The 13848-nt window shown below is 34.6% G+C and overlaps 1 protein-coding gene across 2 annotated transcripts in view; it reads left to right on the forward strand.

Annotated features, from left to right (window-relative positions):
* The window catches only part of USP53 (ubiquitin specific peptidase 53), a 65199-nt gene that overhangs the window by 21025 nt on the left and 30326 nt on the right, over positions 1–13848 (forward strand). For both annotated transcript variants that reach the window (XM_032333295.1, XM_032333294.1), the window contains exons 3-6: positions 4230–4322; positions 8216–8350; positions 11182–11295; positions 11420–11502. In XM_032333295.1, the coding sequence (XP_032189186.1) occupies positions 4230–4322; positions 8216–8350; positions 11182–11295; positions 11420–11502 (425 nt within the window). The remainder of the gene's footprint in view (positions 1–4229; positions 4323–8215; positions 8351–11181; positions 11296–11419; positions 11503–13848) is intronic.

Raw genomic sequence — 13848 nt, forward strand, 5'->3', positions numbered from 1 at the left:
ATATGCACTGGGAAACTAAAAAGTTTATGTGACTGACTTATTGCAATATTAGCTTTATTAGAATGGCCTGGAGTTAAACATGCAGTATCTCAGAGGTATGCCTGTACAGGTCTTTCACCTCCTTTGTTGAGTTTATTCCTAGATATTTTATTCTTTTTGATCTAATTGTAAATGGGATTATTTTCTTAATTTCTCTTTCTGATACCTCATTATTAGTATAAAACACAACTGATTTCTGTGTGTTAATTTTGTATTCTGCAACTACAGAATTCATCCTGATAGCTTTTTGGTGGAGTCTTTAGGGTTTTCTATATACAGTTATCATGTTATCTGCAAATAGTGATAGTTTTACTTTTTCCCACTTAGATACCTTTTATTTCTTTTTCTTGCCTAATTGCTGTGGCTAGCACTTCTTGAATAACAGGAGAGTGAGTACTTTTGTTTCTGATTTTAGAGGAAAAGTTTTCAGCCTTTCACTGTTGAGTATAATATTAGCTGTGGGTTTATTGTGACCTTTATTATGTTGAGGATGTTTCTTTTATAATCACTTTATTGAGAGTTTTTCTCATAAATGATGTTGAATTTTTGTCAAATCCTGATTCTGTATAAAGATCAATAAAGATCATTATGTGATTTTTTTTCTTTGTTTTGTAATGTGGTGTAATATGGTAATTGATTTACAGATGTTGAGCTACCTTGCATCCCTGGAACAAATCTCAGTTGATAATGGCATCTGATCCTCTTCATGTACTATTGAATTTCATTTGCTAATATTTTGTTGAGGATTTTTATATCTATGTTCATTGGGGATATTGGTCTGTTATATTTTCTCTTTCTTTCTCTCTCCCTCCCTCCTTCCCTCTCCCTCCTCTCTTCTCTCCTCTCTTCTGTTCTCTTTTCTTTTCCTTTTTCCTTTTCTTTTCCCTTTCCTTTCCTGTTTTTGATATCAGGGTAATGTTGGCCCTGTAAAATGAGTTTGAAAGTGCTTCTTCCTCTTTAATTTTTTTGGAGTAATTTGAGAAGGATAATTACCAACTCTTTAAATGATTAGTAGAATTCATCTGTGAAACTGTCTGATCCTGGACTTTTGTTTGGGGGAAGTTTTTAAATTACTGATTCAATTTCATTACTTGTAATCATTCTGTTCAGATTTCCCATTTCTTTGTGATTTTGTCTTAGAAAGTTGTGTTTTTTTCTAGGAATTTATCCATTTTTTTCTAGGTTTTTCAGTTTGTTGGCCTATCATTTATAGTAGTCTCTTAAGATTCTTAGTATTTATTGGGGAGGGTATGTGCTTTGGTGAGTGCTGTGAAGTGTGTAAACCTGGTGATTCACAGACCTGTACCCCTGGGGATAAAAATATATGTTTATAAAAAATAAAAAATTTAATTAAAAAAAAAGATTCTTAGTATTTATATGGTGTCAGTTGTAACATCTCCTGCATTTCTGGTTTTGTCTATTTGGACTCTCTTTTTTTCCTGATGAATCTGGTGAGATAGTTTATTGGTGAGAAGTTTATTGATTTTATCTTTTAAACGAACCAACTTTTAGTTTCACTATTATTTCTAATTTTCTTTTTTTTAAGTCTGTCATTTATTTTTACTCTGACCTTTATTATTTCCTTCCTTCTACTAACTTTGGGCTTTGTTCTTCTTTTCTAGAGTCTTTACATGTAAAGTTAGTTTGTTTATTTGGACTTTTTTTGTTTCTTGAGGTAGGCCTATATTGCCATGAACTTCCTTCTCAGAGCTGCTTTTGCTGCATCCTACAGATTTTGGAAAGTTGTATTTCCATTTTCATTTATCCCACCTACCTACCTACCCTTCTTTCTTTCTTTCTTTCTTTCTTTCTTTCTTTCTTTCTTTCTTTCTAAATTTATTTATTTAACAGACGGAGACCACAAGTAGGCAGAGAGGCAGATGGAGGAAGCAGGCTCCCCGCTGAGCAGAGAGCCCCATGTAGGGCTCAATCCCAGGACTCTGGGATCATGACCAGAGCCGAAGGCAGCGGCTCAACCCACTGAGCCACCCAGGCGCCCCCACCTTCACATTTCTAAGCACTTTTTACCCCTTGTCTTTTTATTATTCAAGTCCATAACATGCAGTGTTATATTAGTTTCAGGTGTACAATATAGTGATTCACCGGTTCTGCACAGTTCTCAGTGTTCATCAGGATAAGAGGACTCTTCCCCTTTATCTATTTCACCCATCCTCCAGACTATTTAAGAGTCCTTTTTTTTTTTTTTTTTTTAAATTTTTTTAGTTTGGCTCTTTTTTTCTTTGTGCATTTTTGTTTCCTAAATTCCATATATAAGTAAAATCATATGATATTTGTCTTTCTTTGACTGACTTATTTCACTTGGCATTATGTCCTCTAGTCCATCCATGTTGGTGCAAATGGCAAGATTTTACTTAACTTTTTTTTTTCAATTTGTTTGTCTACCCATTGGTTGTTTATAATCAATATTTTAAAATGAAGTAGGATGAAAATTAACAATTAGAATAACTTTTGATATGGATTTGTTAAAAGAGAGGATAAACTATTATACTAAATAATGTATAGAAAAGTTACATAAATATTATTTTTTCTGTAGTTTGAATCCAGTATAACTTAAACATTTTGCAATTCAGAAAACATTCCAGTTACATTTGAAGAGATACTTCACTGGCCTTATAAACAGATTATGGGGGTATTCTCTTTTAAATATTAATTTTAAAATATTCTGAATATTTCAGAATTTTATCTGACATAAGTATAATTAAGTCGTTATGACACTTGATGTGGTTTTAAATTCTCTAAGTTAAAAGCAAAGCTATAATCTTTAATAACTAGCATTTATTGTGTTTTTACTTGTGTTGGTACTTACCTGAACACTGTATGTTCTCTCTAATCTAATTCTTACAGCAATCCAAAGGGGTAAGTACTGCTTTAATATTCGTTTTACTGATGAGAAAATTGAGTTTTAGAAAATATCTTGCTCAAGTCAACCCAAGAGCTGATAAGCAATAAATCCAGAATTAATACCCAGGCAGTTGGCCTTTAAATGTTGTATTACTAAGCACAGTGCTATGCTACTTCCCAAGGTTGTGCTGTCCTGGTCTTCATCTTAACAGATGAATGAATTCCAGTGTCACATATTTTATGGTATGATCAGTTATGTATGATATGCAAGAGAATTATTAGACATTTTCAAGTGTTTTGCAAAAACACTGAATTATTTTTAATAGATAAATTGATCCTGTTAGTTTTCTTTAAGGAAAAGCAACTCTCAAAGGGAAATTCTGAAATGGCCATTAGTTATTGAGTAATTGAAAATATAGGGTATCTGTTAAAATCATTTGTTTTTCTTAGTCTTTGTTTCTAGTTGGGAGAAATGAGAGATCATGAATAGATTTTCTAAGTTATATTATTTCCCGAAATGACTGAAAGATATAGGGAGACTTGGAAGTCTGTTTGTTGTAATAGTAATTACGGCAACAAATAGCAGCTGGTGTTCATTGCATTCCAGCCTCTAAGCATTTTACATAGTAGTACATATTGTTTAATCCCTATAAGAACACCATGAGGCAGGCAGAGCTATCCTCACTTTATAGTTTTCAGATTTTTTTAGATTTTAAATACTGGACGGATTTTCTTTTAGTAGCAAATGATGAATGGATAATTGCAGCAAATTATATTCATATTATTCCTTAACTGATGCATTTTACTGTACTGTCCCCCTGTTACCACACAGCTGGCCGCCTTGTCATTCAATACACAAGGCCACAAGCCTCTGTTCACCTTTTTTTCTGGCTGTTCCTTACTGACCCTTATTTGATACACCCTGGCTTTCAACTCCAATTATATTTCCTTCCTAAAGTTCAGTCTGTTCCAAGTATTATAATCACTTCCTCTTTCATGTCACTGCCAAGACCTCCATTCAGTGTCCCATGTTTCCTGTTCATATAAAATCCTTAACTGAGGAATTAGTTTTTTCTTAACTCTCTGCCTGTCAGTTTTGACATGTGAATCAATAGAAATACCTTCTAAATCCCTCTTTTATGTATTCATTGCATGTGTATAGCAGTTTCATCGTTGCTGTTTCAGTGCTTATATATGTCTGATTGTGCACAAGAGATTAAAATAAGTTGTTAGCCTTCTGCAGTCTAAGTCAAATCTGTCTTTTATCACAGGGAAAAAAAATCTTACTGTATTTCTTTCTTCACTGTTTCTTTCTTATAATTTTTTAGGTTTTGTGGCAATTGGATATATTCCGAAGAAGCTTGCGGGTTCTAACTGGACATGTTTGTCAGGGAGATGCCTGCATATTTTGTGCATTGAAGGTAACCTTTTAATATTATGGAAAATTACTGTTAAATGTTTTGCCAAAAATTTAATTTTATTTGATAGTTAATTTGGTCAGTTTACTTGAAATTAAAGTTCATTGTCAAGTGACTTAGAGCTTTGAAGGTGAATTCTTAAAGTTGATTTATTCAAGTGTATGGATTTTTTTTTCCACTCTTATGTAAAGAAAGTTAAAATTAATATTCTAAGTAGTATAAAAACATTAAGAATATTACATTTTTCATTTTGGAACAATTCTTTTTTCATTTTATGAAATGGATTTTGAACTACTACTGAATTTTGTGCACTACTTTAGTTACTGATGATATAGCAGTGAACAAGGTGATAAAAACTGTTCTCATGGATCTGATATTCTTATAGGGGAGGAGAAAACAAGTAAACAAAATATAAAGTGTGTTAGATGGTAGTAACTACAAAGGGGGAAAAATAAATCAGGGAAAGGGAATAATAGAGTATGTTGAATAGTCAGGAAAGCCTCACTGGGAAAGTTTAAACCATTACTTGGAAAAGATGATAGAGTGAAGCATTCCAGGCAAGCAGGGAAACAGTAATTGCAAAGACCCTGAGGTGGGTATACGTGACACATTCAGGGAACCTGGGTGTCAGAAGCTTTATGAGTAAGGGGAAGACTGATAAGAGGTGAGCTCAGAAGTAAGGTGAGTTGTGGTTATTTAAAACCTGTCTGCAGGGGTGTGTGGGTGATTCAGTTGGGTAAGTGTCAGACTCTTACTTTTGGCTGGGGTCATGATCTCAGTGTCTTGACATCGAGGAGCTTCACCTTGGGCTCCGTGCTCAGCAGGCTGCTGCTTAAGGTTTTTTTCTCTTCCATTCTCCCTTCCCCCAACTCCCGTGAGTTCAAAATAAATAAATAAATAAATAAATAGATAAAAGCTTTAAAAATAAAATAAAACATGTCTGCACATTCTTTGCAGTTTTGTTTTGTTTTGCTTTGTTTTTTTAAGAAAGAGAGAGCATGAGGAGGAAAGGGGCAGAGAGAGAGAGAGAGAGAGAATCCTAGACAGGTTTTCATGCCCAAGACAGAGCCCGATATGGGGCTTGATTTCAGAGCCCTGAGCTCATGACCTGAGCTGAAATCTAGAGTTGGACACCTAACCAACTGAGCAACCCATGTGCCTCTCTTCTGTACCCTTTTTATCAAAAAGTGGAGTCTATTCTTTGAATATGGACTGGCCTTAAGGATTCATTCTCACCAAATAGAATGGCAGAAATGACACTGCAGACATTTGAAAAGGTGATAAAATTTCCATCTGGCTTTGTCTTTGGGGCTGTCATTCTTGGGAGTGAGGTGTCATGAAGTGAGGAAGCCAAGTTAGCCGCAACTAAACCAGAAGTCTAAGTGGACAGGCAGCGTTAACAACCAGCATCAGTGTAAGTGATGTTCAGTGTAAGTGAGCAACCTTCTGATTGTTCTAGGTCCCAGTATCGAGTTGTATTTACCAAAATTAATGGAGCAGAGTTGAGTTGTCCTTACCAAAATTAATGATTTGTAATCATAGTAAATGTTATTTTTAGTAACGTAGTTTTACAATGGTTTGTTATGGAGCAATAAATAACTGGAACAGGAGTCCATATTGTGTAGTTCCTTCTAGACCTTTGTTAGGAACTTGGCTTTTTCTCCTGAGTAATTTAGGAAGTCTCTGGATTGTTTGGAGTGGAAGAGTGATATAATCTGTTTTAACTAGATAGAATGTTTGGACTAGATCTCTTTGGCTTCTTGGATGGGAATAAGTAGAAGAGAGGCAAAGGCAGAAACAGGGAGTCATGTATCGATTAGCATCTCATTTATGTCGTTGAAATTTGCCCAAGAATTTAAAATTTTATTGACATGTTTCAGAGATAAATATTTCATTCTTTTACATTCTTGAATACTCTTACACACACATATACATGCAAGAAAATAAAGTGCCATTTTCCTGCTTTATTTTGATTTATACTCCTGAATATAAATCACCAAAGAAGGCAATTTTATATTCTCTTTTTTAGAAACTGGCAAAATAGGGTTATTGTTAGGGGATGAAGAATGAACTTAGATCAGATTACAGTATCACATTTTATTTACACGACAGTCAATTTTGAATATTTTGTCCAGTTGTAAAATGAGTATAGTTAAAATTTCTAGCCTGAATCTTTCATAGCCTTACACAATCACCTGCCTGCCTCCCCACTAGCCCAAAACATTATCTCTCTCTCTCTCTCTCTCTCTCACTGTCTCAGATATGGCACTTTAGCCAGACTGGCTGCCTCTTGCAGTTTCTCAGAGCTGGCTTCCATCTCTGACTATTTTCATTATTATTCCTTTTGTCTACAGTGCTTTTCTTCTAGATGTTTTTGTGGCTAACACCCTGTTTCCTTTATGCCAATCTTCAAATGAGGACATCAGTAAGGCCTTCCCTGACTACCCTAGGTAATAGTTAACCTCTCCTTACTCTCAGTATCTCTATTTCTATTTATAATACTTTATTTTTCTCTCTTGTATTTTATTTCTTTCTTTTTCTCTATTTTGTCACAGACTGACATACTATATAATTACTTACTTTCTCCTTACTATAACTAGAATGTGTGCCCCATGAGGGCAGGGTTTTTCTGTTTTCTAGTGAAGGTGCCTCACATATACTAAACAGAAAACAGATAACAAATGAGTGACATTCAGGCGTAGGATTAATATTTCAAGCATTATCTTGAAAAGTTAATTACCTGAATAACCAATGACATCTGAAAATATTTTTTTATTTTTTCATTTTGTAATTATAATTAGAAAATTATAGATCTGGATATCTAATATCATTTAGCATCATTATTCTTCAATCCTCCTCCCCCTCCCCACTTTCCCCCACCTAAGATGATTGTCATAAAACTGGAACTTATTAAAAAGTTTATCTTATTTGAATTCAATAAGGAAAATGAAAAACCAGATTAACACCTATAATCACATATTCTTGAGTGTTTCCAGTATTTCTTAGGCTTGGGTTAGAAATAATGCTCTAAGTGAGGAAAACTGATAATCTGAAAAAAATTTTTTCTTCAAAAATTAAAAGTCAGGGATGCCTGGGTGGCTCATCTTTTCTGACTTCATGCAAATTGTAGAGTGTCAGTTTTTAGAGGCAAATTTAAGTAGTGGGAAATTTTAATTGTATTGAAGTTATTTGATGTTTATTTTTAAACCAGGGTTTTTCATTTTCTGGGGTTTATTTAGGAAGAAAAAAAATTATTAAAGTTTATTTAAGCTATGTTTTTTGTTTTTAAGATTTTATTTATTTATTTGAGAGAGAGAGAGAGAAGGAATCAGGGAGGGGCAGTGGGAGAGGAAGAAGCAGACTCCTGCCTGATGCCAGGTTCAATCCTAGAACCATGAGATCATGACCTGAGCTGAAGGCAGATGGGCAGATGCTTAACCAACTGAGCCATCCAGGTGCCCCAAGCTACTTTTTTTTAAAAGACTAGTGAGTTCCCACTAATTTTTATGTGATTATGTATTTATTTTTGGTTAAAATAATTTTAATTCCTTATAGCATACTTTTAGACTTATAGCAACTTATGTCAGAACTCTTCCTTAAACAGTTTAGATCAGAATAAGCTGGGGAACGGTTAAAAATTGTCCTCACTTCAGCATACTCAATTAGAAACCTCGAGGATGGGAACTGAGAATTCTGTGCACACTAACATTTGATTTCAAGGCTGGGGCAACCATTTCTGTACATTACTGAGACAGATAATCTTTATATGGAATTTTAGAGCAAAATACTACTAGTTTCTGGGTATAGCTGTAAGTTTCACTGTGTTATAATGAAGTTACTGACATGTTTCTTTAGTGGTTGGCTTTACACTTACTGATGTACTTGTTGGTCCCCAGAATATATTTGCACAGTTTCAACACAGTCGAGAAAAAGCACTTCCCTCGGATAACATAAGGCACGCTCTAGCAGAGAGCTTTAAAGATGAGCAGCGATTTCAGTTGGGCCTTATGGATGATGCTGCAGAGTGCTTTGTAAGTATTTTGGATAATCCTTAAATCAGGACAGTAGCTTGTTTTCCTTAAATGATACGAATTTCAAGGTTAATGAAACATAAATTTTTAACAATGGAAACAAGGCATAACTGTTCACTGGATCCATGTCTTACCTGCCCTTCAGAGCTCAGTTTAAATCTCATGACTTTTGATTTTGGTTATTTGTGCTGCTGTCATTTTTATTGGCTATTAGACTCCTGAAATATTTTAAAATTTATTTATTAGAAAAAAAATTTATTAAACATGAATTATGTCACTTAAGTCAGTATTCTGCCTCCGCAGTGTTGATATGTGCAATAATGCATTCCCAGAAGTAGCATTTCTCGTTACATACAATGATTCTCTTTGGGAGAGAAGAGGAGCTTGGTGGGCAGCTATCAGGGGCAGCTGTTCTGTTATACACCTCACTCTGGATTCAGAATCATTAACTGGGGTTGATGTTCCAAGTCTCTGTTTTACCACCATATTGATAAGTAGAGCATTCCTTTGAATAGTAACTAAACCACACATACCTTCTAAAATATGTGTTGATTATTAAATGTGTCAGTGTTGCAGATGTTACATATATTTAAAGAGGTAAACTTTTTTTTTCATAGTCTTATATCTATTTAAAAATTCTATTTATTTCATCAGTAAATCTTTTAAGGTTTTCCTTGACACGTTGTTTTCCTGACACCACTTCTTAATAGTTTGGGCCCCTACTCTCAGCATTATTTAAGCCTCTTTTCTTGTATCTTTCAGCCTATCCCCTTACAGTGTTTTTTAGTGGCCAACAGATTAATAAAATTTTCTTTAGATTAATCTTTGCCCTTCAGATATTCTTGTGACTTCAGTCTGGACTCTTCTGACATTTAAGGCCGTTTACAGTTAAACTCCAGTTTACCTCTTTATTTCCTCCTGTAATTTTTCCTCCTAATGTAGGTTGTTCTATTTCTAAAGTATGTCTTTTAAATTCACTGGATTTTGGGGTGCCTGAGTGGCTCAGTGGGTTAAAGCCTCTGCCTTCGGCTCAGGTCATGATCTCAGGGTCATGGGATCGAGCCCTGCATCGCGCTCTCTGCTCAGCGGGGAGCCTGCTTCCTCCTCTCTCTCTGCCTGCCTCTCTGCCTACTTGTGATCTCTGAGTGTCAAATAAATAAATAAAATCTTTGAAAAAAAATTCACTGGATTTCTGTAGAATTTACTATCTGTAGAATTCAATTGGCATTTATAGGTTATTCTCATTTTTTTAAAGATTTATTTATTTGAGAGAGAGAATGTGTGCATGTATGTGCTCACACTTGCACACACACACAAGTGGGAGGAGAGGCTGAGGCGGGGGTGAGGGGGAGAGAATCCCTAAGCAGACTCCCCGCTAAGTGTGGAGCTCAAAACAGGGATTGATACCAGGACCCTGAGATCATAACCTGAGTTGATACCAAGAATCGGCCACTTAACTGATTAGCTACTCAAGTGCCCCTGTTGTTATTTCCTTAATGATCATCTTTACTGTTTCCTTGGATAGATGCAAAGCTCTTTGACTAATTCATTGCTTAGCATACTTTTCATGTTGATTAAAATGTTTCAAAAACAGCACACATAGTCATAAAATATGTTTTTCATATTTCTCATGTTTCTAATTGATCCATCACTTAAAATATAAATATATTTTGTACAATACCAAACTTTGTAGTTTATTTTCATTTAAATGAAATGTACTAGTAAGTGATATGATAATTTGTGGACTGTCTAGAAATTTAGGCTTAAATAATTGAATGCTTTTAAATTTCCTAGGGCAGAAGACGGGTAAGTTAGCTAATTAAAAGAATCCATTGGAGGGGTGCCTGGGTGACTCAGTCTTTAAGGCTTTGCCTTCAGCTCAGGTTGTGATCCCAGAGTTCTGGGATCGAGCCTGCTGTTGGGTTCTCTGATCTGTGAAAAGTCTGCTTCTCCTCCTCCTCCCTCTCCCACTCCCCCTGCTTGTGTTCCCTATCTTGCTGTCTTTCTCTCTGTCAAATAAATAAAAGAAATCTTTAAAAAAAAAAATCCATTGGATAAGCTTTGCAATCCAAAAAGAAGGATTACTTGTTAAAGAAATAAATACTCCTTATTGATCTGTATTACAAATTTGAAATTTCCTATGAAATTTGTTTGCCGGACAGATTCCTTGCATTAGGATGTTAGTGTAGGTATTGTAAACCTTTATGATTGCTATTTAATGTGAGTTATAGAGACTATAAAAATGTTCCAAGTAGGATTTTTGAAAGAATAACTGCTTTTCTTAATGTGAGAATGCTGAAAACATAGGAAACTTATGTTTTCTAATATTAAATTCTAGATGTCAGCCACCATGAATTGATTTTAAAAATATTTATTAAAATGATGTTATATTATAATGTTTTTTTCATTAAATTTTTTTAAGAGCGAATACTACAAAAGGTGAGTAATTGCACAGCATTTGAAGGGTTGATTAAAGAGGAAAGCTGAAAAGCTGACAGTATGTATGACACTGTTAAACACACTGAAAAAATCTTAAAAAGATTCTTTTTTTTTTTTTTTAAAGATTTTATTTATTTATTTGACAGAGAGGGAACACAAGCAGGGGGAGTGGGAGAGGGAGAAGCAGACCTCCTTCCGAGCAGGGAGCAGGACCCTGAGCAGGGTCCCAGGACCCTGGGATCATGACCTGAGCCAGAGGCATACGCTTAACAACTGAGCCACTCAGGCAGCCCCTTAAAAAGATTCTTAAATTTGTAAAGTTTAAAAGAGCTATACTGTATGTGTCATCTGTAAGTTTCACAACCCATTTGTCATTTAATTTTTTAAATTAGGAAAATATATTGGAGAGGATTCATTTCCATATAGTGCCAAGCAGAGATGCAGACATGTGTACCTCTAAATCTTGTATCACTCACCAGAAGTTTGCTATGACCCTGTATGAACAGGTGAGATGGCTCAACCACTTCATTAGTTACTCTGTTTGCATACACTTATATATGTATAATATGTAACATAGTATTATATTTATGTTTTATGGTTGATCAATCAAACATATGTTCTTCCCTGTAGTGTGTGTGTCGCAGCTGTGGAGCATCATCAGATCCTCTACCTTTTACAGAATTTGTGCGGTACATTTCTACAACAGCCCTATGGTGAGAGCCTGTTAAAACATGTTTACCACATTGAGCATTTATTTTATAGAACAATAATGTATGTGAATATCAGCTATCTTAGACCTGAAAATACTCAACCATCAGAGGTGCTGAGTGATGTCCAGCTCAGCTAGCTGTTTCTGATTTGGTTAAAAACATATACTTGATGAAATTTCCAAATATTAGTCAAAATTTGTATCTCTTTATGTTTATAGCAAGTTTTGGGAATTGCAAAGGAGACCTTAAAATGACAACAAGTTCAGTGTAAAATGGAGCTGCATGTGATTTCTTCATTTTTGCTAAGGTGTTATCTTTGTAGTAACAGTGTTTCCCTTTAGCTCCATGTCCCTTCATGGTGATGGAAGCCAGGGTAAGGAGAAAAGAAAGAAAAGGTGAAATTAATTCTCCATTAGATTTATTGCATTTAGGGCCTCAACATTCACCTGAAATAAAAATTTGACAGCTTGCCTGTCCCCTCCTTCCCTGCTCATGAAACAGTAGTGAGTTAGGGATCCAAAAAGAACCCTAGACTTTACATAATAAGAGTAGTTTAAACACTTTTGAATAGATATTTGAAAATATAAATATTTAATAGGAACATTGAATAAAATCATAAATATTTATAGGTATTTTGATATAAAAAACAACACATGGATCAATAATTATCAGTACATTAGTATAACAGTTACTAAATGGTAATTTAGTAACCAATATTTTTATCATTGTGCAAAATAAATATCAGATGCTTATTTGTTTCATTATATTATTAAAATTCTTGGGTTTTTGGATATGACACAATATTTCTTGAAGATTATTGAATAATAGCAATTTGATTATTTGAGTGTGTTTAGTGTCTTAATATATCCAGAGTTAGGGAGCATAGTTTTAGGGAACCATTCCCTAAAATTCAGTCAATTATAGATTCATTTTTTTTCACTTTGTATGAAAAGTAGGATGGCATTTGAACAAGGATAGGCCACACATTAAAAACCGCAAAATTTTAACTCTACTCTGAAACTCTTATATAAAATGACAGTGCTCTGATTCAGTATCTTATGTAACAAGAGTTGGAGCCCCATCAGTCTCTCCCTGGTCCACACCATCAATTGCAAGAAACCAGACTTTGAATTCTAATTATGGTTGACCCTTCAATAACACAGGTTTGAACTGCACAGGTCCACTTAGATGCAGATTTTTCTCAATAATAAATGTACAGTACTGTAAATGTATTGTCTTTTCCTTAGATGTTCTTCTTTTTTTTTTTTTTTAAGATTGATTTATTTATTTTAGAGAGAGCGCATGCATGTGCAAGCAGAAGGAGGGCCAGAGGGAGAGGGAGAAGGAGAGAATCTCAGGCAGACTCCCTACTGTTTGTGGAGACCAATGTAGGGCTTGATCTCATAACCCTGAGTTCAAAACCTGTGCTGAGATCAAGTAGACACTCAATTGACCGAGCCATCCAGGTGCCCCCTTTATAATTTTCTTAATGACATTTCCTTTTCTCCAGCATTTTTGGTAAGAATATAGTATATAATACATATAACAGGACGTGTGTGTTAATTGATTATTATTGGTAAGGCTTCCAGTTAATAGTAGGCTATTAGTAGTTAACTTTGAGGGGAGTGTCAGAAGTTATATGCGGATTTTGGATTGTGTGAGGGTTGGCACCCCTTACCCCATGTTGTTTAAGTGACAACTATAATCACCTTTGTATTGGTAATAAGTATTGAATACCAATTACAGAATTCCAGGCTTCACATAAATCATTACTTGTAATGTTAACAAAAACATCATTTTAAATGTACAGTTTGAACAAGCTTATCAGATTTAGTGCTTTCTAATATACTTGTGAAGTGTTTTAGAAGAATAGGTGCTTTTAGTTGTTATCGAATACTGTATATTAAACCATGGAACTGTTAAATATATCTAGCTCTAAGATAGTTAATATTACCACCAAGCAGAACCAGAGCATCTAGAATGGAAAGTAGTAAGGATATTTGAACTTATATGACATACCTTTTTGGAAGTCTTTAAATAGTTGTTTAAAGATACTTAATACCTTGCTATATAAAAATTTGATTCTAAAATGGACTAAACAAAAAGTGGCACAGATATCCTGCCTAGGCTGTAATGAAATGGTTAGCATAAGGCATAAGCCTGACCTAAATAGTTTTGGTTTTGACTTCTGCATTAATCAGCAAAGGAGCCTTCTGTTAGCTGAAAATGGTAACTTTGTTTCTGAGAACTTTAGGCCAGAGGGGAAGCCTTTCCAACAATTTGTTGTTCTTGTTAGGCCAAAATTTAAACTCAAATCCCTTTTTGTTAAATAATAATGTAAAAGAAACA

This window comes from Mustela erminea, chromosome 2 (genome assembly GCF_009829155.1).
Source record: "Mustela erminea isolate mMusErm1 chromosome 2, mMusErm1.Pri, whole genome shotgun sequence".
NCBI lineage: Eukaryota > Metazoa > Chordata > Mammalia > Carnivora > Mustelidae > Mustela > Mustela erminea.